Source organism: Gossypium raimondii, chromosome 3, assembly GCF_025698545.1.
Source record: "Gossypium raimondii isolate GPD5lz chromosome 3, ASM2569854v1, whole genome shotgun sequence".
In the NCBI taxonomy this organism is placed as follows: Eukaryota; Viridiplantae; Streptophyta; class Magnoliopsida; order Malvales; family Malvaceae; genus Gossypium; species Gossypium raimondii.
This window is the reverse complement of record NC_068567.1, coordinates 62138079-62164914: the sequence shown is the minus strand read 5'-3', so window position 1 is coordinate 62164914 and position 26836 is coordinate 62138079. Positions and strand designations below refer to the sequence as shown.

The 26836-nt window shown below is 33.1% G+C and overlaps 4 protein-coding genes across 5 annotated transcripts; 2 read left to right on the top strand and 2 right to left on the bottom strand.

The window, feature by feature from the left end:
* Positions 1-1540: 1540 nt before the first annotated feature.
* On the top strand, positions 1541-5907 carry LOC105795413 (translation initiation factor IF3-1, mitochondrial). Its single transcript, XM_012625025.2, has 8 exons — positions 1541-1876; positions 2399-2492; positions 2725-2795; positions 2930-3028; positions 3262-3315; positions 4203-4271; positions 4473-4547; positions 4633-5907. The coding sequence occupies exons 1-8, from the start codon at positions 1679-1681 to the stop codon at positions 5635-5637; spliced, it is 1665 nt and encodes a 554-aa protein (XP_012480479.1). The 5' UTR covers positions 1541-1678; the 3' UTR covers positions 5638-5907.
* A 1728-nt stretch (positions 5908-7635) lies between these two features.
* Positions 7636-16472, top strand: LOC105795412 (uncharacterized). Of its 2 annotated transcripts, XM_012625024.2 has the most exons (14): positions 7636-7800; positions 8082-8640; positions 10719-10800; positions 10884-10940; positions 11475-11530; positions 11677-11902; positions 12740-12823; positions 12993-13067; positions 14488-14568; positions 14932-14996; positions 15074-15293; positions 15364-15452; positions 15891-16005; positions 16083-16472. In XM_012625024.2, exons 2-14 carry the CDS (start codon positions 8099-8101, stop codon positions 16122-16124), a joined length of 1734 nt encoding a protein of 577 aa, XP_012480478.1. In that variant the 5' UTR covers positions 7636-7800; positions 8082-8098; the 3' UTR covers positions 16125-16472. The 2 variants fall into 2 exon arrangements, with proteins under 2 accessions (XP_012480478.1, XP_052484717.1); XM_052628757.1 differs by lacking the exons at positions 7636-7800; positions 8082-8640 and adding an exon at positions 10078-10570.
* A 1509-nt stretch (positions 16473-17981) lies between these two features.
* Positions 17982-20858, bottom strand: LOC105795411 (uncharacterized). The gene is made up of 5 exons (XM_012625023.2): positions 20691-20858; positions 20455-20551; positions 19872-19950; positions 19682-19763; positions 17982-18325 (listed from the first exon to the last, which is right to left on the bottom strand). The coding sequence occupies exons 1-5, from the start codon at positions 20721-20723 to the stop codon at positions 18185-18187; spliced, it is 432 nt and encodes a 143-aa protein (XP_012480477.1). The 5' UTR covers positions 20724-20858; the 3' UTR covers positions 17982-18184.
* A 1169-nt stretch (positions 20859-22027) lies between these two features.
* Positions 22028-22842, bottom strand: LOC105795410 (uncharacterized). The gene has a single exon (XM_012625022.2). It carries the CDS (start codon positions 22752-22754, stop codon positions 22308-22310), a length of 447 nt encoding a protein of 148 aa, XP_012480476.1. The 5' UTR covers positions 22755-22842; the 3' UTR covers positions 22028-22307.
* Between the last annotated feature and the right edge of the window lie 3994 nt (positions 22843-26836).

Below are 26836 nucleotides of genomic sequence, written 5' to 3'. Positions count from 1 at the left end.
ATAAAATAATATTCTGAAACATGCAGAAAAGATCATGCAGTCATGTTCATTGAGGCCTTATCTCAAACACTAGAAAACAGATAGGGACAATTCAGATAATGTTAAATCATAACATTGGACGATGTCATGTCTCTTAAAACAATATTGTGCTTAGTTTATATTATGCAACATTTATGCCATATTGGACCGTTTTTTTTATATTTGATATGGAAGATCGAAAAAGAATTTGTAATTGAATTTTAGCTCAATTGGTATAGTTAAGAGGATGTGAGTTCGAGTGTGCTGAAGCGCATTATCTTTTTATTTAAAGGTCAGGGAGGGACTATAGATATTTGATTTTAAAAGATTTTAAGTTCGAGTTTAGTTCAATCTATTCGAATAATATATTTCTTTGTTTAAAAAATAACAAACCTATATCTAATTTTATTTATATAAATATCAATTATTATGTTTTTAAACAATAAAACGAATCAGGTTTAGTCAAGCCAAGAATAAAAAATCTAATCCTAAGTCCCTCCCAAAAGTGAGTCGAATTAGTATTATGTGCTCGGATTAGGAAGATGTTAAACATTTAAGTTCACTCAAACCCGTAACTTTTGAAAATTTGCATCATCAATGATGACACTAAGCAAGAGGCGGTGGCTTGTCTCCCAAAATGGTAAATTTGCCTTGTAGTCTTTTTAAAATTTAAAAAATTACAAGTTAGTATAATAGTAAATTTGTACTTTGGCTCTAAAAAATCTTATGATTGAACTCTGCCCCCTAAATCAATTTTCTGACTTTGCCCCTAACACTAATCTAATATCTAATTGGCAAAACTAAGGATGACGATGGGGTGGGGCGAGGGTAAATATTGCTAAATTCACCATTGCTCCCCAATTGGCACATTCCGCTTCACCACTCATCCAATTACATTATGGATGCATAATATTGAAAATCACTACCATTTTTATGGATGTTAGATACATTCATCCCTGCCCCGCCCCGTTCCGTTTTAATTTAATTTGTGCTATTTATCTTTAATCTTTTCAATAATTTTTAAAGTCAAGTAAATATTTAAATATAATTATTCAAAAAAAAATTAAACATAAAAAATATTTTTTTCTATATTGCGTTCTTGCATTTTTACCCTTTTAATAATTTATATATAAGGACAAAATGGAAATTTTATACAGTGAACTGGATTAGGGTGGGGGCAAGTAATTATCATAACCGTTCCATACCCATTATCTAAAAGAAAAAACCTGCCTCGCCTTGCCTTGCATCCACTTTTCAAAATAGAAAATTTTGCTTCATCGGGCGGTTCGGATTTTGGGCAAAACATATTAAAATACCAATATTTATATTATAATTAAATTTAAATAAAATTTCATTATATGGTTTATAGGGACTTGGGCCGTAAAATACATTCAAGCCCATAAAAAAAGATTAAAATAAAACCCAAAATGGCTGTGAACCGGGTCGAAACTCGAAGCCCAATGCTTTCGAGGCTCATTGAAATTGCATGGTTGAAATCACTTTTTATTCTGTGAAGCTATCGTCGTGTTGAGAAAAACCCACAGAATCTAGGGTTTTTGTTTTTCTTTTTGGAGGTCATTTTTGCTCTCTCTCTATCGAAAACCCGAAGCATTGCTCCCAAAAGAATGCCATTTTTTTGGGTACATTAAAACTAAGAAAGATGGCGTTTTGGCGTAGAATCAATCAGTCTAAGCTTCAACTTATATCGAATCAATACAGGAGATTTTACTTTCAAGCTCCCTTTACTTCCTCTCTTCATCAAACGAGGATCCGTGTTTTGGAGAAACCTGTTTGCAGTATTGAAGATAAGCCCTCGTATTTTTACAGCAATGTTAGATCTTTTGCTGCCCCAGTTCAGGTAACTTCGCAAAAATTATATTAACTTTTAGTTAATTTAGTGTTTTAAAGCCCTTGAATCTAGATGTCATTGTTTGTTTTTGATGATTTTTATTGGGTTAATTGCACCGGACGTGATTAGATTACAGGTCAAATTCTAAATTAGTCGTAAAATTCAAAATGTTCCAGTAGCTTAATGTATTGTTTCACTCCGGTCATCCTGTACATTTTAAAATTTAAGAGTTTTTATTAATCCAATATATTGCTTAAAAAGGAATTTATATCAAATTCAAGCTGCTATTTAACGCCAAAGCTGACGTCTAAGTGATATATTAGCTTGAGGATTAAATTTGAATGTTTTGAAGTTTTGGGATCAATTCAGAATTTGGCTCTTAGTTTTGGGGATGTCTGGTGCAATTAACCTTTTTTTATTTGATTGATAACTTAAAAGGGTATTTTGATTCTGATATTTTGTAATTAGTTTTTTTGAATTTAGAGTGTTAAGGGTGAGGGGTTAATTTGATGACGTGTTTGATTATTTCAGGCTATTAAGAACAAGAAGGCTGAGGCAGGCAAGGAAAAGCCGCGTTTAAATAAGCAAATCACTGCTAGTGTTGTAAGATTGGTGACGGAAGACGGTACGTGACAGTTGACGCATTGTTTTATATTGTTGAGTAAAATAAAGGGTCTTCTCCATATGCCTGTATTAAGCTTATAGCAATGTGAACTTACAATTAGGTTAGGATTTAGGATTAGATACGCTTGAAACCGAAGTGAAGACGAGATAGAAGAATGGAATTGAATTGTCTTAAATGATTTTATAATAGCCATTTTCTGTTATAATTCAGGTTATGATTTATGAAATTGTAGGTCAGCATTCCGTCGTCTCAATTCAAGAAGCATTGCAACAGGCAAGGAAGAAAGGTCTCGATCTTGTCGAGGTAAAAAATGCATTAATTTTAGGTGCTTTTCCGTTTGGTATCTGAACATTCTCTCCACTCCTTTTATTTCATAATGCTATGTGAGAGTTTTTTGTCTTGTTTGGTATCTAATAGAAGTTCTATTATTTTTGTAGGTTCAGAAAATGGTTAACCCGCCTGTTTGTAGGCTGATGGACTATAATAAGGAAATGTACCGACGACGTCAAAAGGAAAAGGAAATTGCTAAAAACAAGGTAACTTGTGTGATTCAAGTTTATTTAGCTCAAGATGAAATAGCAAATTTGTTTTCGTTTTTGTCTATGCATTTAGCAACCATCATAATTGATTATTTGTTTTTCTGTTAATGAACCTACCATCATAATTCATGGCAAGTAATTTTGTGATTTTGTCTTTGCATGGACCTGCTTGTTTCTAGACAGTGTTAGCTATACTTTTTTTTTTTTTAAATAATTTTATTTGTCTGTAGGCAGGGGAGACAATAAAGAAAGGAGTGTGCAAAATTCGATTCACTGGGAAAATAGTAAGTTCTTTTTCTTGTTGTTCATTGAATAGTCATACATCTTGAAACCTTGTTGTGAAACATCAATCAACGATATTGCTAAAGATATTAGAAACCAAAATACGTTTTAATGCCGACCAACATAGTGACTGTTGGCAAGAGCATTTGATTAAATTGTTTAGGTCAAATTCTGCTATTATCCCTTGTGTTATGCTTAAGTCGCAGATTTAGTCTTTATAATCTAATTTGGTCACTTTGGTACTTATACCTCGTATTTTCAAATTTTGGTCCTGATCCAAATGGTAGTCGTTAAATTCTGCTACTTCCAAAATCTTATGCAACACACATATTATCATATGTGTAATACAATGTTAGCTTGTTATGTCCACATAGATTTAACACTTACTATTTGAGTTAAGACTAAAATTTAACATTTCGAAAAGTATAGTGACTGAAATGATCAAATTGGAGAGGGGGATTAAATCCACAACATACGCATAGTACGAGATGAATGGAGATTTAACTGCTACAGTTTTGGTTGGGATTGAAATTTCAAAATTCAAAAAGCACAGGATTAAAATTGATAGAATTAAACCCCCAGCTCTTGGTCTAGAAGCACTGGTGTTCACTCCAATAACCTACGTCATGGGTGTAGATAATAGGGGCATTCTTGTTTTTGGTGTAATTTGACCAATTTTTTATGTATTCAGTATTTATCCATGGCTTTTCTGAACTGTTGATGCCTGATACATGAATTGAAGCTGTTTTTTAATCTTCAACTGAAATCTTCAACAAATATAGATTTTCTATAAAAGTTTTTGAAAGTTTGAACCATACATATCCATCAGATGTTAATTGTGCAAAGCTGAAGCAGAGATGGGAACCATGACGAATTTGTTCTTCTGCAGGCAGAAAATGACCTAAAGTTGAAAGCAGAAAATGTTATTCGATTAATGGAACGAGGTTACCGAGTAAAGGTACTTCTATTTCTTTATAAAGGACTAATGCTTTAAGTACAGTGATATAGATTCTTATTATTTTATAATGTGTTTTAATGGTGCATAACTAGGCCGAGTTGGGTAGTGATTAAGCTTTATAGCCACTTTTATCTTTGTGGTGCTGTTATGGTTTGGAACTCTGATGAATATTAATGGGTGCACTTCGTTGTTCTCCAATAGTGTATGGCCATGGGGCAGGCTAAGGAGCACGAAGTCGAGGATCTGGGAGGAATTTTGTCTCGTCTCACTAACTTGGTATCTCTCATTCCTACACTTTATGTTTCTTAGTGTATCATCACATGGACTTTTGATTCTGAACCTTTTATTATTAATTATTCAGATTGAAGATGTATGTGTTGTGGAAAGTGGGCCAAAGGTGGAGAAAACAAATGCTTATGTGATAGTCAAGCATGTCAAATTTGGCCCGACAAAGAAAGGTGGTGGAAAAAAATCAAAGGTCGAAACTTCTACCGAATCAGCTACTGACAACCAAAGTCCCGTGCTGCCTCATGATGAATCTACTGAATCTGGCTCAGAGTCTGAAGATACTATGCTTTCAGATGAAGATGAGCTGCCTATGTCTTCACCGATGCAAATGCGGGATGAATCTACTGGATCAAATACTTCTCAATCCTGTCGTCCAGATACATCCCCTGAGATCCACAACAGATACAAAAGGAGTGAACCGAGGAATCCGTCCAATCCTCAATTCCCGTATCCACGACGGGAACAACCTAATATGGGCCAGAGTACAAGAGAGTCAGTCAGGTCAGAACCCTGGTTCCAAAATCCACCACGGCAACCACCTCAAAATATGGGCCAGGATACAAGAGAGTCAGTCAGGTCAGAACCCTGGTTCCATAATCCACCACGGCAACCACCTCAAAATATGGGCCAGAATACAAGAGAGTCAGTCAGGTCAGAACCCTGGTTCCAATATCCACCACGGCAACCACCACAAAATATGGGCCAGAATATGAGAGAGACAGTTAGGTCAGCACCCCAGTTCCCATATCAACGACGGCAACCACCCCAAAACATGAATGCTACATCCTCGGTGCAACACACGAAGCAAGTTGAGAACGAATCTTCAAAGTCTCCCTCTAATAACTCGCTGAGCTTTGGGATATTTAGCGGTTCGAAAGCAAATTCATCTGGCAAGCAAGCACCGGATGCACCCATGAGCAACGAGGGAAACAGGTATGCATCCTTGCGAAATCGTGGCATGAATGGAAATGGAGCAAATCAGAATACTCGTGGCTCACAATTTGATGGTGACCGAAAGCCGGACAGCAATATGGCTGGACAAGACAGGTACAGTAGTACTTCAAATAGAAAGCCATAGTCAAACTAAGCTTGTAGGAGATAATGCCATACCATTTTTGTTGTTGTTGCCTCAAATAGCAAATGGCAAATGCAGTTTTGCTGGAGAAAAGAGAAGATCTTATTTATTTATTATTATTATTATTAGAGAAATTGATGTTTTATTGTATCAGCATTGATATGCATATGCATCTCACCATTGTATTTGGATGATATGGTGAATTTGAGAAGAAAATACGTTTCTTTTGTTACTTGTTCTGTGATAATAAGAGGAAACAAACAATTTGGAGTATCTATCTATATATAGTGGGTGAATATTTGAGGTTAAAACATGACATAAGTCCCTGTACTTCTATTTTATATCAGCAATGATATGCATGCATCTCTTCACCATTGTATTTGTATGATATGGTGAAGTGAAGAAAATACACTTTGGAGGTCTGAGATTGGACCAAGTTAGTCCTTCTATCATTAAATTGATCAATTTAGTCCTTATATTATTGAAAATAATCAAATAAATTCAAAGTGTAACGGAGTTAACATTTACAAAAGTTATTTCAATTTTAAATAAAAGATTTCATTTATAATTTTATAAATATTAACTCTCGTAAATAAAAATGATATTTTGAAAAATAAAGGGTAAATGTTAATTTTATTCTATTTTGATTTTTTTTGGACTTTTAATAGTATAATTTATTTAATAATAGAGAGACGAATTTGATGAGGTGTTTATAATAGAGGATTTAAAGTGTAGCAACCTTTCTTTGTTACTTGTTTTGTAGTAATAAGAGGAAACAAACAATTTGGCTTCACATTTGGTTGAGTATGGGTGAATATTTTATACGCACAGGTGGATATTAAATTTCATGTTCGGTCAAATGAACAATAATATGAATTTTTATCTGAATATAAATTTTACTCTTGAAATCCGGGGATCAAAATGTGAAATTTGATATAAATTGATATAAGTCTTAAATTTTAAACTCAAACCTTAAATTCGATATAAACCTTGAATCAAGGTTAAATTGTAACAGAGTTAATATTTGTTGTTTAAAAATATCATTTAAACCCTAAATTTAAAGGCTAAATTTTGTTAACATTCATAATTATTTCGACAAGACTTAACATAATTTATTGTTTAATAGAGCTAATATTTTGAAAGCTTTTTGAGGTTATGTAAATAAAATATTTTGTTTAGGGTTGAATTGGAAATGAAAAAAATTCCATGTCATTTTTAAACAATAAATGCTTTTCTATTACAATTTGGTTTTATTTGATTTTCTTAAGAGTACATATATAAAATTGATCCATTTAATAATAGATGGATTAATTTGATTTATCCTTATAAAGAGAGACTTGACAAGTATTTACATCGTTTCGAAACATACGAGGTAAATATCTCTTGAGTAAATCACACTCAATGTCACTAAATTATTAGTAAGTTTACATTTTGATCACTTAACTTCAAAAAAATTAAAAAATGGTCATTGAACTTTTCGGAAGTTTTCATTTGGATCATTGAACTATTTGAAAGTTTCTATTTGAGTTATGAGATTGTTAAGTTTTTTTTTTTTGACTAGTGAGTTCCAAGTGATGATTCAACAATAGGTGCAGTGGATCAAAGCCTATCAATGAGTAAAAGAACATACATTACATCTAAGTTGATTTGACGATTTGTGTCGGAGATCAACGAAGAAGCCGTTTGGATTTTGATCAACATATTCGTGACTTCAAAGTTATTTCATAAAAAAAAATTGAACTATAGAAGAGAAGAGGAAAAAGAATTTTCGATTAGTGTAGATAATGCGAATAGAAAAATGTCATATAACAACGATTTTAACAGCTTAGTGACTTAAGTAAAAACTTTTAAATAGTTCAGTGACTATTTTATAACTTTTTGAAGTTGAGTGATCAAAATATAAATTTACTTAGTGACAGTGGGTATAGTTTACTCAAATGTTTTCACCCTTCATAGAAAAAGCCCAATTTAAATCTGATCCAAACTCGGTTCCAGAAAACTGACCCGCTCTCTTTTTGATCCGATAATTCGAGTTAACCATGAATTACTAAAGTTCACACACTGTAGCGAGCCCTAGCGGTAAGTAGCACTGCCAGTGATACTTGAAAAAGAAGAAAAGAAAAATCTCTAATTGGTCGCGTTTTATGTTGAGCTTTGTTTCGAAAGGTAATTTCTTAAATTTCATTTTCAAAACTTTAAATTCCTTTTTCACTGCGAAGAAATTACGACGAACAAGAAAGTAAATCTTTGAATTTGGATTTGGATAAGCTTTTTTTTAATTTTTTTGGTTTTGGTGGTTACTCAATGGGAAAACTAAGTTTTAGTTTTGAATTAGAGCGAATTCTAGGTTAATCTACTCAAAGTTGTTGAGTTGATTAGTTTCTTTGATGTTTCAGTTCGGTAATCCTATTGTGTTTAAATTATTGGATTTTGTCTGTTGATTGCAGCTTTTAAGTGAGTAAATATGGATTTTGATGAATATGAGTATTTAGAAAAGACGGTTGAAAATCCTGAGCATCAAAAGGTGAAGAAGGAAGATGGTAATGGTAGAGTTGATAGTGTTAAGTCTGAAGAGAAGATTCGAAGTGGGAGTTCAAAGCATAAGAGGGAGGAGAGAGTCGATGATTATGATGATTATCGAAGTCATTCCAAACGTTCAAAATCACGAGAGGAATCATTGTATGATCATGCCCTGCATAAGGAACGAGGCTCTTCTCGTCACAGGTCACGGTCTAGAGATGGTGAGAAGGATAGGCACAGGAGTAGCAGAGAAGATAGAGTCAAAGACAGGGACAAGGGGGAGAGGAATGGGAGAGATAAAGAGAAGGAACGCGAACGAGATAGGAAAGAGCATGATCGTGAGAGGGAAAGGGGAAGGGAAAGGGAGAGAGAGCGGTCAAGTAGAAGCAGGAGTCAATCAGAAAGAGAACGAGAGATGAGTCGTGACCGGGAGTTTAGAGAAAGAGAAAAGGAGAGAGAGCCAAGGGAACGAGACCGAGAGAGCAGGTATCTGTGCATTTTATTATCACTTCCATTTATTTAGCTTTTGGCTTCTTTGTGCATGTTTGTCTTGAGAATTGCTGTAATACATAACTATAAATGTTAGTTTGATACATATTATTATTTTATGTTGTTCATATTTTATCAGTAACTTTAACAGGTAGATTACCTGTTCCTATATTAGTGTGTACTCTGTATTGTATATTTTGATCTTTATTGAATCAGTACTCATATGTACTGGTTCAGATGCAACATGGCTTCATCTTGGATTGTACTTTTTACATGCTGATCTTGATTAAAAAAGGCCTAGATTGACATTCTCTATTTTCTTGAACAGTTATCCCTTATTGGTGAGAAAAAGGCTAACAATAACCATTTGCTTGGAACTTAAATTTGTAAGGACTTTGTGTTATTTTCTTAGGACTGAATTTATTCAAAAGATATTTTCTTGCATCTATAACAATGAAAAGGTCAAAAATTGCATATACTATTATAGCTAGCTAGGATTTGTTTTAGAATGCTAGTGTAGCACACTGTCAAAAATGCCACCCACTGGATGTTGAGGCTGGCTATCTTATGCTGATTGCAATTTTTGGTATATCAAGGAAATTATTATTGAGCTGATGCTTATGTGATTGTAGTAATTAGTACCTAGAAATAAGAAATAGGATCTTGGGGAGACCTTTACTTACATTTACCTTTTTTCCTAGTTGCAAATGTAATATGGAATAGGGGTGGCTGAAATTGTAAATTATTTATAGTTGTGCATTGATAGGGTGATTTGATGATGATGTATATGACATTATGACATGTAAATGAATCGGTTACTAGGTGCATTTTCTTCTTCTTTTCCCCTGATGTTAGAAAGTCGTTTATGTTTGAGAGATTTAAACTTAGAGGATAGCAAGTTTCTTCATTGATTTGTAGATGGATGTTGCGATGGGTTATTGTTGGCGTGTGAAGAGATAGTTTATTAGTTCATTCCATGCAAGCTCTCTTGTTCTAGTGAGCCAATGTGATATGGATATTTTCCCTCTGTTCTTCGTGTCCTGCTTCCCTTGATCTCTCTGAAAGTTGGCATTGCTATATGTCAGACCCATTCAGCACCACAACCGTCTTGATGTGTAACCATGTAGAAGATCTAGATTATCAAGCTTTTCTCTGCCATTGATACACTCTACCAGCTGTTTCCTTGAAGTATAAATCTCCCTTGTCTTACGGGTTTTATACTTTAACTGAATTAGTTTTTTAGTTTTTCTACAGCTCTTAAGTTTAGTATAGTTGTGCTATTTATTCAGTCTTCTAAATTCTGAATATTGAACATTAGATTCTGGGAACTCGCAGATGTGCTAGAGCAATGCTCAGATGGTTTTTCTGGCAATTGGGCCAGTCACTGGAAACTCAGTTCATGGGTTTTCAATGTTTCTTCCTAGACTATATTTGAAAGCTTGCATTTCAAGAAAGGAGTTCCAATCTTGGAGGTTTTGACTGGGGCAGTGATATCATGTTATGATTTCCGTTATCCTCCTTCGAAAAATGAGCTTCTTAATCTTATCTATTCTGTTGCAGAAATGCTGGTGAGGTTGTGATGGGCTTTGCTTAAGCTTTAAAGAAGCAGTTCATCTTCATGTTCTGTGGAAACCAGATTGGCCACCCCTTTTTATTTTCCTTTTTCTTTTTGCAGGATATAATTAATTAAAACGTTGTCTTGAAGTTTTAGGTTTTAGGTAACCATAGTGTTTTCTTCTATTGTGTTATGTTTGATTTTGATGTTATAGAGTCAAGGAGTAATGTTGACTTTGTGTAGTTCCCTGCAGGACCATGTAACAAGGGTTTGGCATTTTTATGCATGTTGGAGAGAAAAAATTGATGCCCTTCTGGATTTTTTCCTATTCTGTTTTTGTTATTTTTTTGGCAGTGATTGCATGAAACATAGGTTTGAGATATTTCTTTACTTTCGAGAAGCAGAAACACTTTGCTCTTTCCCACTCATTTTCACCATTTCTTGAGCATTTTTGTAACTTGTGACTAGTTCCTCTTCAACAATTGAACGGCTTTCTTTTTTGTGTTTTTACTCCTCCCAGGAGGTACAGAGACAAAAAGGAAGATGGGGGAGAGGCTGAGGTTGATCCAGAAAGGGATCAGAGAACTGTATTTGCTTATCAGGTATTGATCGTTCTCATATTTTGTGGCCCTGGTGGTTTTCCTTGTCTACGCTGATGTGAAATTTTGTAAACAATTCCTGACAGATAACCTTGAAGGCTAGTGAAAGAGATATTTATGAGTTCTTCTCTAGGGCTGGCAAGGTGATCTCTATTTTTAACTTCATTGTCCCATCTCCAAATTTCTTAACTTTCTATGTTACAAAACTCATTTTCATTTAATTACCATTTTATTCATGTCTTGAGGGATTTGTCAGTAATTGTAATATGTACGAAGGATATATAAATTGATCTTAATTGCCGGAAGGTAGTGCTGAAATTCTCCGTAGTTATTAGTTTCCATGGAGCTGGAGTCAATTATTTTATTGTCATAATTCATGCATTCCAATTGCTTTTGATCTTATATTTAAACTGGTTTACTGATCTTTCAATGTGGAATCTGATTGAAACTATTTAAATCACGTTTAAGTCATAGAATGATGATTATAAAGAATCAGTTGATTTTGTTTTAAACAAAAGTTTTAATTATAAATGTTAAATGCCCAGATTCTTTCAGCAGTAAACTTGAATAATTACAGGCTTAGACAAATACAGATAAATATACTGACAAGTTAGTGTATCTCCATGATGGATTTTGTGTTTTCCTTTCCTTGCCTGCTTGTTAATCACAATGTTCAGGTACGAGATGTTCGCCTCATAATGGATCGAAATTCAAGACGTTCGAAGGGATTTGCGTAAGTATATAATACTAAACCTTAATGACTAACTTGCAAGTTTTAGGTGCCACTTTGTTGTTGCGTAGTGAAAGCCTTCTTTATTGTTATTAAAAAATATTTATGCGTTTGTGTTTCAAACATCTCTTGCTTACTTGGCTATGCAGGTACGTTGAGTTCTATGATGTGATGTCAGTCCCTATGGCAATAGCACTCTCTGGCCAGCCTCTTCTTGGTCAACCAGTGATGGTGAAACCATCAGAAGCTGAAAAGAATCTTGCTCAGTCAACTACATCTGTGGCAGCTGGACAGATAGGTTCACATGCTGGTGGAGCGAGAAGGTTGTATGTTGGCAACCTACATTTCAACATTACAGAAGATCAACTTCGTCAGGTAAGGTTGTAGGGAGTGTAGTAGTGTACACTTCAGTGTTTGAGATAGGATCCTAATTATTGGTTTTGGATGCTCTTAATTTTTAATTACTCAGGTTTTGGGTTGTAATCTGGAATCTTTATTTAGGAACTGGATAGCATGCTGATCTAACTGAAGATGAGTTCAAATGAAAGATTTATGGAGGAAATATTCAAAAAGATACAATAGGGCAAAATCAAGGCATGGCATTCATGTGTCTTAGAATTTCTAATCAAGGAGATGGCATTAGATGCCTTGCAATAACTTGTGAGCTTCAAAGTAGTTAGCTATGGAAAACTGAAACCCTTAAATATGGTGAAGACTTGGTTGCAACATTGACTTGGGGAGAAAATGCCCATCTCAAAAGACTTGAGATAAACTGAACTAATGTCCCTTTTCTTGTTTCTTTGCCAAGTTGTTCATGACCAGTTTTTACAATTTAACTCAACACCCCCCCCCCCGGCCCTTTCTGATGAGATTTTAGATTTTACGTTTTACATTCATTTGCATCTATTTGACCAAAATAACTATTACCATTCATTGGGGTTGGAGTGATCAAGTAGGTTGGTAAGCAATATGGAATGAATTCTTAAATATGCTTTTTCAGATGATTTCTTTAATGTAAGGTTAGCTAGTTTGCTTATTCTAGAGATATTTTTGGTTAATGTAGTTGCTCTTGGTGATCTTTTATAGGTTTTAAATTCCATTTTCTCTCTAATCCTCATATTGAAGTACTATAACTATACGATACTTCCTTGGGATCACCTATGGTTTTTCTGGACTGATATTGCTCATTTCCATCTTGTATAAAATGCTCAGGTTTTTGAATCTTTTGGTACTGTGGAGCTGGTTCAGTTGCCCCTTGATGAAACTGGTCATTCTAAAGGTTTTGGTTTTGTCCAGGTAATACCATGTGAAGAAATGTGAGAAATTTATTGTGATTTTTCTTTAGCGAATTTTTGGACCTGTTTGTAATTGCTTAGGCTATTCTTAAATTGGAGATGGCCTTATTTCCGATGTGCTTAATAGTGTCTGTTCTGGGAAGGTAATCAAATTATTGTTCTTCTTGCAGTTTGCCCGACTGGAAGATGCTAAGAATGCATTGAATTTGAATGGACAACTGGAGATTGGAGGTCGAGTAATCAAGGTAACCAGGCGTTGACGACGCCATTAGTTTCATTTGAACTATAAATCTTTAAGGTTCCTACCTCTTTTGAACCATCAACTTTGAACTAAATTGACCATAACTCTATAAACATCCAACCTTTTATATTCTTTTGCCTTTTGCCTTTTCTTTTAGCTGCTGTTACATGGACCTTAAATACAACTTTGCAAATTAGTCCCTCTACTTAAAAACGTGTAAAGTTAGTACTTGTTTGATTTAATAATTTGTCCAATTAATGACTGTTACATATTGCTGTTCAGTAATGTAGTACGTGGTATTGACATTGCCACATTGGGTAGGACTTGGATAGTTTAACATCCAAATAATACAGATAGCTACATTGGCCATCCATATAAAAATAAAAATTTACAACTTAAAAAAAAAAGTTACATTAAAAAATCCCAAAACCCTGCCATACTGGTTGCGGAAACCAAAAGTCACCAAATCAATCCTAAGGTGCAAACCCTACTGAGATCAAACCACAAATCCCTTTGGAATCCAATCAAAATCCGACTGAAATCTAATCCCAAATTGAACTCCGTCCAACCTCAAATTGAACCCTAAGTTGCAAACTAAAAATCCCCAAATCAAACCTAAGGGGTTGGGCTTCAAGCAATCTGCCATGGCCTCTAGTTAAAGTTGCAAGCCACTGTAGTAGTTCACTAGCTATCTTCATGAAGTTTGTGGGAATGCTCCATGGAATCTCATTAATTAGAAACCACTGGTTGAGTTGATAGTTTAAAGAATCAAAACTTTAGGGCAATTTAATTTAGTACAAAGAGGCTAACAGGGTTACTCATTCTGAATGAATGAATCATTAATTCAACTTCTTTCTTCTGAAGCATTTAAATAAACCTTCCATGGGACCATCTTTGTTAAACTGCACCACCACGCAATCTAAAAGTTCTGTTTGTTCTAAAACCAGTTCCTGAAGACCTCAATTCTGATATCTGTGGTTTTGGTTCCCTTGGTTTGGCTGGATGTACAAAAATAACCAATCCTTGCAATAACTTGTCATTGATTTCTTCTCTAGCTTTCTCAGCTTCTTAGATAGATGCATATATAAACAAAGCCGAATGAAGTTCTATTATTTCAATGGTCCAATTGGACATTAAACTGTCCAAATCATTCTGTATGTGGCAATGTCAATTGCTGGTATTCAAACTCTAACAGCAATATTTAACACCTTCATTAAGGATGGAAATTTTTAAATCAAACAATTACATGTACTAAATTTACACATTCTTAAGTAGAGGGATTAAATTTCAAAGTTGCGATGAGTACAGGGACGAGTAGAGGATTAGACCTAAATACAGTTATGGATTTTTTCCCCTGCCACCAGACAGCCTTAAGAATGAGAGTTTTTAGTTATATATGTATTTTCCTTTTTCCTTCTGTTTAGGTTTCAACTGTTACTGATCAAGGTCCATTGCAAGATGTTGGGACAAATGCTGATGATCTTGATGATGATGAAGGTGGCTTGGTGAGTATTATTTATTCTCTTTTATCTCTTCCCCCCACATCTAAAGAGGTGTCAGATGGCTAAGAATGGTTTCTGTCGATCCCACCTTTAGAACATAGTCCAATGTTGACAATGCTTATTAAGATGTACGCTCACACAATCATCCTCAGACTGTCATACATTTTCATTTACACAAGAATATCCCTTTTGGCTGTCTCAAGAATGATATCCAACCAATGCTAAAATCGTAGGGAATGCCCTTTGGATGTCTCATATTTGTCGTCGATTTGCTAGCTTTATCTGTATTTAACGATTTTGGTTCATTTTCCCATACATTTTTCCCCTGACTTGTTTAGGAATCTGACAAAATTTAATGATTTTCAGTCCTTGAATTCATCATCTCGAGCACTTCTCATGGCAAAGTTGGACCGCAGTGGCACTGCCTCAAGGTTTGCCTCTATCAATCCTGTAGTTGTTTTATTTACGAGTCATCTTGCTGACAAACTTATCTCTCCTTTATTTGTAGTATTACTGGCTCTGTAGGCATGCCTGTTAATAACACTGGCCTCGGTGCTGCACCTTCGGCGCAACCCCTAGTTTCTCCTACCATACAGGCTTCTATGCCTACTATTCCTGGGCTTCCAGGTGGTCTACAAATCCCTACTAATGGCATCCCTGCTATCGACATAATTGGAACCCCTAGCGAATGCCTATTATTGAAGAATATGTTTGATCCAAGTCTCGAGGTTGGTGTCATAGCTAGTGTGTAGAGTTCTTTTTCTTCATTTGTCTAATCATGTAATATTCTTGTGACAGACTGAACCCGATTTTGATTTGGATATCAAAGAAGATGTTCAAGAAGAATGTTCAAAATTCGGAAAATTGAAGCATATTTATGTGGACAGGTAATTCCTAATTAGACCTGCTGCTGCTATACACACTAAATCTCATTTCTAGAATGTTTATATGCGATTAAATTTGCATGGCAAAGTTTGAGATTTAGTCATTGTACTTAAAAAGTTAAAAATAAAATCCTCTTTTTCGATTTAAAAATGTCGGTCTGGTCATTGACATCATTAGTGTCAAAATTTACTTCCTATCAGGAATGTTTATTGAGTTCATAATGATTTGCTTCTGAAATTGAAATAGTTGCATGAGTGTATTGATAACAAAATTTGATGAAAAATAGTGTTAATGATTGAACTAGGATTATTTAAATCGAAAAACTAATAGAATTTAATTTTTAACGTTTTTAAGTATAGAGATTAAATCTCAAAGTTCATTCAAGTCCTGGGACGCTGCTTATTTTGACCTCTGAAAACCTTCATTCCTTCCTTGAACAGGAATAGTGCTGGTTTTGTATACTTACGATTTGAAGATGCGCAAGGCGCAATAAATGCGCAACGGAACTTACATGGAAGATGGTTCGCCGGAAAAATGATCACGGCAACATACATGGTAAATAATTTCCTTTTTTAGCTTTAAATTTCATCTCTCTTTTTATTCCCGAAATAAAAATACATTGTGGTTTGCAGATACCACAAACCTACGAGGCAAAGTTTCCAGATAGTAACTGATAATTGAATGATGTTTAGTAAACCTAAACTGTTGAAATCAAGAGGGTCTAATTCCCCTTTGAAATATATATATCTATGTCATACGCGCGCGCGCGCGTGCTCACACATATATATATTACTGAGATACATCAGCAGGTTGGGACTTGTATGGGGAAATTAAAAAAATATTTGGAATTAGATGGGTACTGTTTCTACTAATTTTATATTCCCATGTTTGGTTAATGTACTAGTGGCTGCCTTTTGCCTTTGTTTAGTTGGAAGTTATTAAGTATCAATGTATTGTTATTTTTTTTAATTGTAATAAGTACAATACAATTAAAGTATAAATACAAGTCCGAATAACTATAAGTATTGCATTATTACAAATGGATAATGTTTACATCATAAATTTGTTAGACTAAAACCTGTGGTAACCGCACATTATACTCCACGTGATGGGCTTTAATCTTGAGTACTCAAGACTCGAGGCAAGTTCTCATTAGTATCAATGTATAATTATTTGAAATATTGGTATTTTAGGTTTATTTTATACCATACTTAAAACTATATATAATCTTTTTCCAACACTAATATAAGAAGATAAACTTGTTTCAACGCGTATTATTTCACATACCCTTGCATTTATTTTTTAATCGTAAGACATTTTATTACTATATTATAAAAACTTTCAATAAGATAGTTTTCAAATTTATACTTTTTTAAAATTTAATTAATTGAAATATTTTAAATGGTAACATTTGACTTAAAAAATGTCAACATTTTTATTGGGCAAAGAATAATTTTTAGAGAAATGAGAATGGTCTTGATATTTTGCAAGGCCAATCTTAGGATAGTTTCATCAACCAATTATTTCTGTGGGGCTTTTGGGTGTTCTGAAGTGTAGGGTTTACTAGTTTTGAGAACACAAATAATGGATTGTATTTTCAGGCCGTACGCATCAGGGACTTGGAGCTCTTCAAATCGATTGCGGAGAAGTTCCCGAGCATTTTCAGTTCGGACTGGACCCATAACTGTTAGGCTACAGCATACCGGGTACGCAACATAAGTATCACGTATTCTCACATCTCACTCGATGACGTTGCCAACAAGCTTAGATTGGAAACTGTTGCCAATGCCGAGAGTATAGTAGCCAAGGCCATCAGAGATGGCGTTATCAATGCGACATTGGATCATACAAATGGATGCATTGTGTCAAAGGAGACAGGATATATCTACTCTACAACTGAGCCTCAAATGGCATTCAACTCTAGGATTGCTTTCTGCCTCAATATGAATAACGAGGCCTCAGTTCCGACCAAACACAAGGAAAAAAAGAAAGTGCCGAGGAGAGAAGAGAAAGACGACAACAAGAGCAAGAGCTAGCAAAGCACATTGGGGAGGACGACAACGATGAGTTTTAACTCAATGATATGCAAAAGTCGGTTTATCGACTACATCACGGGTTAAAGTATCTAGGAGGTCCCTGTACTATAGGACTGGATTAAATTAGTCCCATTATTAAATGAATCAATTTAGTCCCTATACTATTAAAAAGAATCAAATAAGTCCAAACAGTAACAGAGTTAACATTTACTCTACTAAAAATGTCTTGAAAATTATTATTATTTCAATCGCAATTCAATTTCAAAAAATAAAAAATCATTTATAGAACCATAAAAGCTTCAAAATATTAATTCTATTAAACAATAAATGTTAACTTTATTCCAATTTGGTCTTATTTTATTCTTTTAATAGTTCAAGGACTAAATTAATCCAATTAATAGTGGGACTGATTTAACCAGGTCCCTATAATATAGGGACCTCTCAAATTCATTCACCCTTCATCATGACATGCATTTTATTGGAATTATTGAAGAATTTTATACGAATCGGAAGAAAATAATTTCTATAAGACAAAATATAGAACAAGGATATTTAAAAATGAAGAAAGGAAAAAATCTCGAACTGATACTAAAGTATGTTCAAACTCCTAAGTGAGGCAGGAAAAGGGTGCATATAAAAATTAACAGAACTTGCTAGTTAAATTAAAGCTATTCAAGGGACTTTAACACAAACCAGAATCACACAGCTGAACTAAGACCAAATGACTGGACAATGGTGCTCACTCTATCTGCAAAAGTCCTGGATGTAATCTTTTTACCCGGAACATGAAATGGGTTCGAGACAGCATCAACATATGCAGCATGGAACCTCCTGAAAAACTATATATTCACAAGAACTAGTCAGATGACACGATAACATGTTCAACAACCATTCAAAGTATAGATCCGAATTACCAGCAAAACACTTAAACAATCATCTCAATTTTATGCTTAGAAAATGTGTGCGTGCGACTAGTTAGGAACAATGATGTTTGAACCAGACTGGATCAGCTAGCCAGGTACCAGTCCAAAGAATGGTACCGAAACCAGTATGGACTAGTTGAACAGGCTAATAACTGGTTGGACCAGCAATTGAACTGGGGTTTTTTAATTTTTTTGAATTTTTAATAATTTTTTAATCGAACCGGTCGGACCGGTTCGACCACCAGTCCAGTTCCAAAAACATTGGTTAGGAACCACCGTATCATCCAACAAGAGGGCATGGCACAGTCAAACCTATAGTTCTACAATGAATCTCAACCACCTAACATAATTCTGCGTAGGAAAATAATCGACAACAGAGCAAAAAATCACAAGCTACGAAATCAACAAATAAAATGGCTGAAATATGTTTGATTTCAGCAGAAACAACCATCAAATTTTCCCAGAGTTTCTTTATAAGAAAGTCTAACTCCTAAGTCCTATTGAAGTCTCATGATCTACCAGCAAACATTATATATAGAAATACATCATGAGAATTTACTCACAATTACTTCCATAGATTGTCATCATCCAAGACTATATAGTATAGCCTTAAATTACTTCGAGGTAAGGGCTAAAGCTTAGTGATCCATAATTGGTAGTGGCTAAAGAGCTACAAGGAAACTCAACCACCTAGCAGAATTCTGCATAGGAAAATCTACAACGGAGCAAAAAAATCACAAGCTCGGAAATCAACAAATAAAATGGCTGAAATAGGTATGATTTCAGCAGAAACAACCATCAAAATTTCCCAGAGTTTCTATATAAGCAAAACTAACCCCTTAAGTCCCTATCGAAGTCTCATGATCAACCAGCAAACATTATATATAGAAATATATCATGAGAATTTACTCGCAATTACTTCCATAGATTGTCATCATCCAAAAACTATAGAGTATAACCTTAAATTACTTCCGAGGTAAGGGCTAAAGCTTAGTAATCTGTCTTTAGTAGTGGCTAAAGCTTAGGCAGAGTCTCGAGTAAACATTAAATAGAACAAACTCCGCTACAGATCCATCCATTACCGAGATAATGCCAACACTAGTTCATGCATGCTTTCTCTACACATTTCATCTAGGGCCTAAAATTTACAGAAGAAACAACGCCATTACCGTAAATCAACATTGTTAATCTCCATTGAATTAAGGATCAAAATGGAAATCATAAATTCATAGACTTATAATACAATTCAATGCAAGGTACAATAATACTTACATTTCTAACATCGGCATCTCTAACGTCTAAATCCGTAGTCACTAAAATGAACTTCACCTTTGTGTTGGTCAAATAACCATAACTGCATCCAACACAAAAATACACAAGCTTACACATTGCAATACTTACAAATAACAACATAAGAATTTCAAATCAAATGAAAAACAAAATATAATTAGTAACTTCTTACACTTTATAATTCTCAGTAGGATAAAGTAATCCCAGAAAGGTCTCATTCAATGTCGGTCCTGATTTTTTTGGATTGTTCACTACAAATATATTTACACACGATGTATAATCCAACATCAGATGATCAAAATCTATAAATTTGAAATAAACATAAACGAAACTTTCATTGAAAATTAGAACTTATAAATTTCAAAAGCTTAAAATATGTCACAGGTCCCTATACTCTACACAAATTTGGAATTTAGTCCCTATACTTTTATTTCCAGGAATTTAAACCCTCTACTTTCCGGATTTCAAAATTCAACTTAGATTTTTTTTTGTTAACAGTGTTAAGAGTTGGAGCTGAATTTTGAAATCTGAAAAGAAGAGGTACTAAATTCCTAGAAATAAAAGTACCGGAAACAAATTCCAAATTTACTAACAGTATAAGTACTTATGGCATATTTTAACCAATTCAAAATTTTCAAAAGATTTTGCCCTAAAGATGCCTGATCCAGATCCTAGTATCTCAACTAAGTGAAAAAAAAGAAAAGAAAAAAAAGAAGTAAAGTAAATCCTTAGATTAAAGTAAAATTTAGTATTACCTCGTTCGTCGACGACATCGAGGGAGCAATGTACGATATGGTGGAGTTTCAAAGCATCATCGGCGTCAGTGAAGCTCTGTATGTAGAGAGGATTGTTCTGTTTATCCCCTCAGCATATATCAAAAACAGATCATCAGTTAAAAGGGCAAAAAAAAAGAGAGAGAGAGAGAGAGAGAAGAGAAGAAGAACGATTTGAGATGTGTGAAAGAAAGAACGGTGGAGATCCGAGGTTGTACCTGATGGCCAACGACGGCAACGCACACGATCATTTCTTCCTCTCGGATTTTCGCTCCGGCGGTAATCTCAGAGAGGAAGATGGGTGAGAAGTAGTCTTAAGTTGGTAGCGTAGCGTTAATTGGAGAAGAAATTTTAGAGTGTTCTCGAGTGTAGGTTACGTACAGTATGGCACTTCATCTGTACCGTTGAAATTATAGGTTTTGAAACATTAAACAACCGGGCGGTCCGCCTAGTTCAAGAGCTTTTATTTCAATTCTAAATTATGAAAATCCTATTAAAAGTTAGATTAGATTTTATTTGATAAAAATAAAAATTTGGCCCTTATATATTAAATTAAAGAGTAAATCGATCTTATCTATTAAATTTTTTATCTATTTGTACTGTTAAAAATTAGTGTAACTGATGAAATAACTCGATAGTGACATACGGCGTGTCATGTATATTTCGTGTTAACGATATAGAGATCAATTTTAATAGTAAAATGGTTGAATTTTTAATATAAAAGTAAAAGTAAATTCTATGATACTTTTATCTTGGCTCTATTTAATTTGAATTTAATTAATTTCTCTTTTATTTAAAATTAACATTTATAAAAAAATTAAATAACTTTTAACCATAACTTTTAAAAATTTAATTAAAGTATACAAAATAATTAGGGTGGAAGTTCAAAACTTTTTCACTGAATTGAGACAGAATGAGTAATAATAAACTTATTTATCGTATCAAAATAAATCATTAACATTTTAATTTATAAATGAGAGTTGATTTTGTGCTAATTAAAATGTAAAAGCCGTAAAAGCATAACCCTTGTATTAGTAGTCGGATTGCACTTTATTTTCTCTATCTAAAAATTGACAAATTAATTCTTATAAGTTAGATAAAAATAATACATCACCATGAGTTACCTGTTAAAAAAGCGACAAATTAGTTCTTATATGTTAGATCAAAATTAATACATCACCATGAGTTACCTGTTAAAAACTGATAAATTAGTTCTTACACATTAGATCAAAATTAATACATCACCATGAGTTACCTGTTACATTCCACGTGTCTCTATTTAATTATTCATCAACTACACTAATTTTAACAATACTAATAACTTAATTGATTCAACTATCAGTTCGATTTAAAATTCATTAACCACTATATGTTATCTTAGGCCTTTCAAAGAACTCTTCTAAGATTGCATTTACCACAACAAAGTATGTAAAACCTATTGAATTGCATCTTACTTCATCTATTAAAAATATGAATAATTTAATCTCTGAACATCACATCAAAGAATAATTTGATCATTCTATCAACAAGATGCACTAATTTTGTATGACAGAAATGAATAAAATTTTTAACAAAATGTTGATTTACCGAGATAAACAATTAAACAAGCAAAAGAGAGTTCGAGATTGAAAGGGCAAATTCAAGCATTGTGCCACAAATCCTAGTAGTATTGTCAGTTCAAGTCTGCATTTGCCTTTCCGAGCTTATTATCTAATACTATTTGCTCTCAAATGATTCAAGTATAACAATAAATTCATGAATCAACCAACAGAAGAATCACAGTACTATTCTAATGATTTCCAAGTAAATAATTACTGCAAATTCGTTGTAAAAAATCATACACTATTCTTAATTATCCTCCTCTTAGCCAAAAACCTTGCGATCGGAGGCGTAAGCGCGACGGTGATCGGAACCCTAACAGGGATCAACGCCTTGTTACAAATCACAGCCAATGCAAGTGCTCCACCGGTAGAAGCAGCAAGCTCAGCCGTCCGATTTCTCTGCTTCTCACCGACCACCGCCGTTGATTTCTCCCCGATCGGTTCTTCAATCAAAAACCCATCTGATTCCGTCGATTGTGGTGGTGGATTTTGGTTCTTTTGATCATTGGAAAAGCCTGGGAGATGTAATTTGTCGAACAAAGATTCAACGTCAACGTTGTTCTTGATGGCAACATAAAGGCCGGTGATTGAAACTCCGGAGACCGTGAAATGAACACCGAGTGCCACTTTCCCGTATTTCTTCAAGAACTGCTTGAATCGGCCTCCACTGTAAGTAGCCATCTTTCCTTGTTTGAAGTTTTGAGGTTTGTTTTTTTTTGGGAAAATGGTTTAGGGTTTTGGGGGTTCTTTCATTTTAAGTTTTGGAAAACATTGGACTAGCTTTAGAATATAGTGGATGGATCCATTGGATATAAGTTTTATCCAATGGGCCACAAAAGCAATCATTTACAAGTTAGTCCTTGAATTTGCTCTAAATTCTAAATTGATCCCGAACTTTAAAAACATTATAATTGAATATTTAAAGTATCAATATTATATCAATAAGTTCTTTCTATCAATTTAACTATTAACTTGAACATAAAATGGTAGCTCCAAATTTGACACGGATTAAAGTGCAAATACGTATTGTACTTATTGTACGGAGAAGTTGGATTTAATTTTCTAAAAATAAAAATAAAAGAAATAGTCCATCTAAATGTTATCAACGATTATTTTAACGATCTGGATCTAAGTTATTCGTATGATAAGCTACACATGTTGTTCAGTTGGGCTAGTATATTATTTGTTACCCGAGTTTAGTTTCAATGTTTAATTTAATTCGTGAACTTTTTTTATTCCAAATTGGTACTTGAGCGTGGCTTCAATATTCAAATTAGTACATGTTTTTTTTTTCAATTTTGTATTTGAGTTTTTTATTCTCGATTAAGCACCTAAGTTTGACTTCAATGTTCAGTTTCGTACTTCTCCAATGGGCCACAAAGCAATCATAAATTCTAAATTGATCCAAGTTATTCGTGGGATAAGCTACAAATATGTTTACAATTGGGTTAATATATTAATTGGTATCTAAGTTTGGTTTTAATGTTTAATTTGGTACTTGATTTTAGCTTCAATATTCAAGTTGGTACATGTGTTTTTTATTGTCCCAATTAAGCACCTGAGTTTAACTTCAGTGTTCAATTTGGTAGTTGAGCTTTTTTTGTTCCAATTAAGTACTTATGTTTTTTTACTAGAGCGCATGTGTTATATATTCATTGTGTCATGCGATCTCGTTTGATTTGGTGCCAAATTGAATATTGAAGTCAAACTTAGGTACCAAATCGTAACAAAAAACTCATATACCAATTTGAATATTAAAATCAAGCTTGGATACCAAATAATATATTAATATTTTACAATTTGATACACGTGTTTCAATTATATTTTATATTCGATTAGAGTAAACATTTAACGCTATAGAACAAATGATACGATTGATACGGTATTAATAATTAGAAAACTTGAAAATTACAAGCTAATTAACCTATTAACTCTTTCACTTATCTCTCTCCAACGATTGCTATTGTAGGATTGAATGGCTACATAGTCAAGGATGTGAAAAATTTGCTTAAATTATAAACTATGGCCATGGTACTCGGAGACAAAACTTGATACATGTGTATCTTTTGTTTGAAGCATCTCTCTATCATCATAATTCATTGTGAACAACACATTCGATGTCTCACTATCATTTCATTAAAGGGTTGTGATTTACTTTTTCTAACCTTCTTCATTAGGGGGCTACTTTTGGATAATCTTTTCATAGGCGAAACTTTTTAAATTGTAATTTGTTAGGGTGGAAATTAAATTGTAATTTTTACGATAGTAAAAATATAATTTTATTATTTTAATAGTCTATATCTTTTAAAAATTTAAAGGATTAAGTCTATTTTTTTATTTTTTAGGGGGTTAGAGCGTAATTTTACCTTTACTAATTTAAAATTTAAAAATTTTAAAGGGTCTAAATGAAAAAAAATTATTTTAGGGGGGTCGAGGCCCTTGCTAGCCCCCTAGTTTCGCCCTTGTTTTCATGTAATAATAAATTTAGTTCTCAATATTTATTTATTTTTTTATTTGGCTATTAATTTTATAAAAAGAGATATATTTCCTTTTTTTTATGGAAATATTTATTAAAGTATTGAAATTTTAAAGATGTTGGCGTAACAATCTGCACGATAGTCATGTGTAGTTCATACTGACATGACATTATTTGTCTTATATGCTATGTCAATAAATACTTTAAAAAAAAATCGAATTCAAAAAATTATAAAAAAAAGTTCATAAATTTTAAAAAATAGCATGCAGTGCACATGAATTGCCATGCGAACTGTCATGTTTAAAAATTTAACATTTTAGTTAGTGTTTTTTTTTAAATCAGTAATTTAATGTTTTTGAAAAGTTGATTAAATTCAACTCTTTTTAAAGCAGTGAAAGCTAAATTTAACGCAAAAAATGAAATCAAAACTAAATTGACAAAATAATACTTAAACCCACATATTCCAATATTCACGCAAATTAAGTCTTAATTTTTAATATACCTACTTTGCTATTTTAACTAAAAATCATTTGTTTTTATAATTAATTTTATAAATTCCTTAAAAAATAAAATATTTTTTGCCATCATGATCTGACTCACTCATCCACGAATAATCTTAGTGGGCATTAAATAATCTGGTCTTATTGGGGTTTATGAATATACAAAAGCACACCATGCCATAATTGTCACATTGTCTAATTAAGCATATAATATACACTATTAATTAATTAGTTAGCATGCTGTGAATTTTGTATTACATTTATATTCACATTATTATTTTATTTTAAATATAATACATAATTTAATAAATATCCAAACTTTGGGCATGCAATCCTTATTCGGGGTAGCATCTTCGGCAACTGTGGTTAGGGATGAATGCGGCAATTGGCTTTAGGGAATCAAAAGAAACATTGGGAGAAGTAACATTTAGCAAGCTGAGTTATGGACTATTTATGATAGCCTCCAGTTTGCGAACTAATTGTATTCTTGCTATTGAATCCATTCAAGGTAGATTTCAAAGCCAACTGAATAGAGATTTAGCTATATGAATTATTGAACTGTGTCGAAAACAATGGAGGGTAGTAATCTAATACGTCTCAAGTTAGGCTAATACGATTGCACATGCTCTTGCCAGATTGATGAAGCAATTTCCTGTTGGTCCACATGTTTTTCAGAATATACCTTTAGTGGCAAAAGATCAATTACAAAGAGAAAATTCTTCATCTAGCTTTACATACCCAACCTTTTTTTATTCTAGAAAAGGTATTTTTTTTCCCAATAAATTCTAATAAATGCCATCAATTTTCCAATTATTTGTGGATGGAATTCATTTTCCAATCTATTACTTAAAGTATAAAGTAAATAATAGACAATAAGTAAAATTTGTAATCACCATAAATTATTATTGAAGTACCAAATTAATAAATCAAATTTAATGACACTTAATTTTTTTAAAGATTTCTTTCCAATATTTAGTGAAAATCATACTATTATTGTCCCAATACAATGAATAAGAAATAGGGATATAATTGAACAACTCAACAAAATAAATATGAAGCTATTTAATTAGGGTTAACACCAAATTAAATTAAAAGTCCATAATATATGGTCCCATAACTTTACCCACATATTGACATCTAACCATCAAACAAATACTCACCACTCTTTATTCCCAAAATTCTTCATTTTCTTTTTGCAAATTCCAAAAATAATCTAAAAGTCAAAAAAATCTCTTAAATTTTAAATATTAGAAGACCTTTTTTTTAAGAAAATTAAAATATTGCAACTATAAAAACAACATATTTCACTTTAATTTTTTTGTCATACTTTTTTAAAACAAATTTTCTAAAGTTCTAACTCGGAAACAAATTTCTCTCTATAATCACCATAAAAACTTTCATGAAAACTCATACGTGACTACATCTTGTCGCCCTCAAGAAAAGTCCTTGCTGATTAGCTTCACAAAACATAACATGTGATTTTACAAAAATCTAAAATACAATAAAGAAAAAAAATGATTTTTCTTTTGATGAAAGTAAATTTAATTATCCTCAATTATATATATATATATTTCAAACAAGAATAATATATGAAAAATAATTCCCCTTTATTGTTATTTGTATGGCTGTTTTGGCTTTAAATGAAGAAAATATAAAATTCCAAATCCATGCATTAATTGTAATTTTATTACAAAGTCGTCGTCTCGTAGTCTATTTTATATTTTCGCTTTGATTTTCCTCTGTATGCGGGGCCCACTTAGTGCTGCAACTGACAGACCTTTTTGCTT

Coding starts and splice junctions, on each gene's coding strand:
- LOC105795411 (XM_012625023.2), bottom strand. CDS start 20,723: ATGATCGTGTGCGTTGCCGTCGTTGGCCATCAG. Junction 20,552..20,690: donor TTGCCGTCGTTGGCCATCAG/GTACAACCTCGG, acceptor GGGGATAAACAG/AACAATCCTCTCTACATACA. Junction 19,764..19,871: donor CCTACTGAGAATTATAAAGT/GTAAGAAGTTAC, acceptor TGTTGGATGCAG/TTATGGTTATTTGACCAACA.
- LOC105795412 (XM_012625024.2), top strand. CDS start 8,099: ATGGATTTTGATGAATATGAGTATTTAGAAAAGACGGTTGAAAATCCT. Junction 15,294..15,363: donor TGTTTGATCCAAGTCTCGAG/GTTGGTGTCATA, acceptor TTCTTGTGACAG/ACTGAACCCGATTTTGATTT. Junction 15,453..15,890: donor AAGCATATTTATGTGGACAG/GTAATTCCTAAT, acceptor TTCCTTGAACAG/GAATAGTGCTGGTTTTGTAT.
- LOC105795410 (XM_012625022.2), bottom strand. CDS start 22,754: ATGGCTACTTACAGTGGAGGCCGATTCAAGCAGTTCTTGAAGAAATAC.
- LOC105795413 (XM_012625025.2), top strand. CDS start 1,679: ATGGCGTTTTGGCGTAGAATCAATCAGTCTAAGCTTCAACTTATATCG. Junction 3,029..3,261: donor AGGAAATTGCTAAAAACAAG/GTAACTTGTGTG, acceptor ATTTGTCTGTAG/GCAGGGGAGACAATAAAGAA. Junction 4,272..4,472: donor AACGAGGTTACCGAGTAAAG/GTACTTCTATTT, acceptor GTTCTCCAATAG/TGTATGGCCATGGGGCAGGC.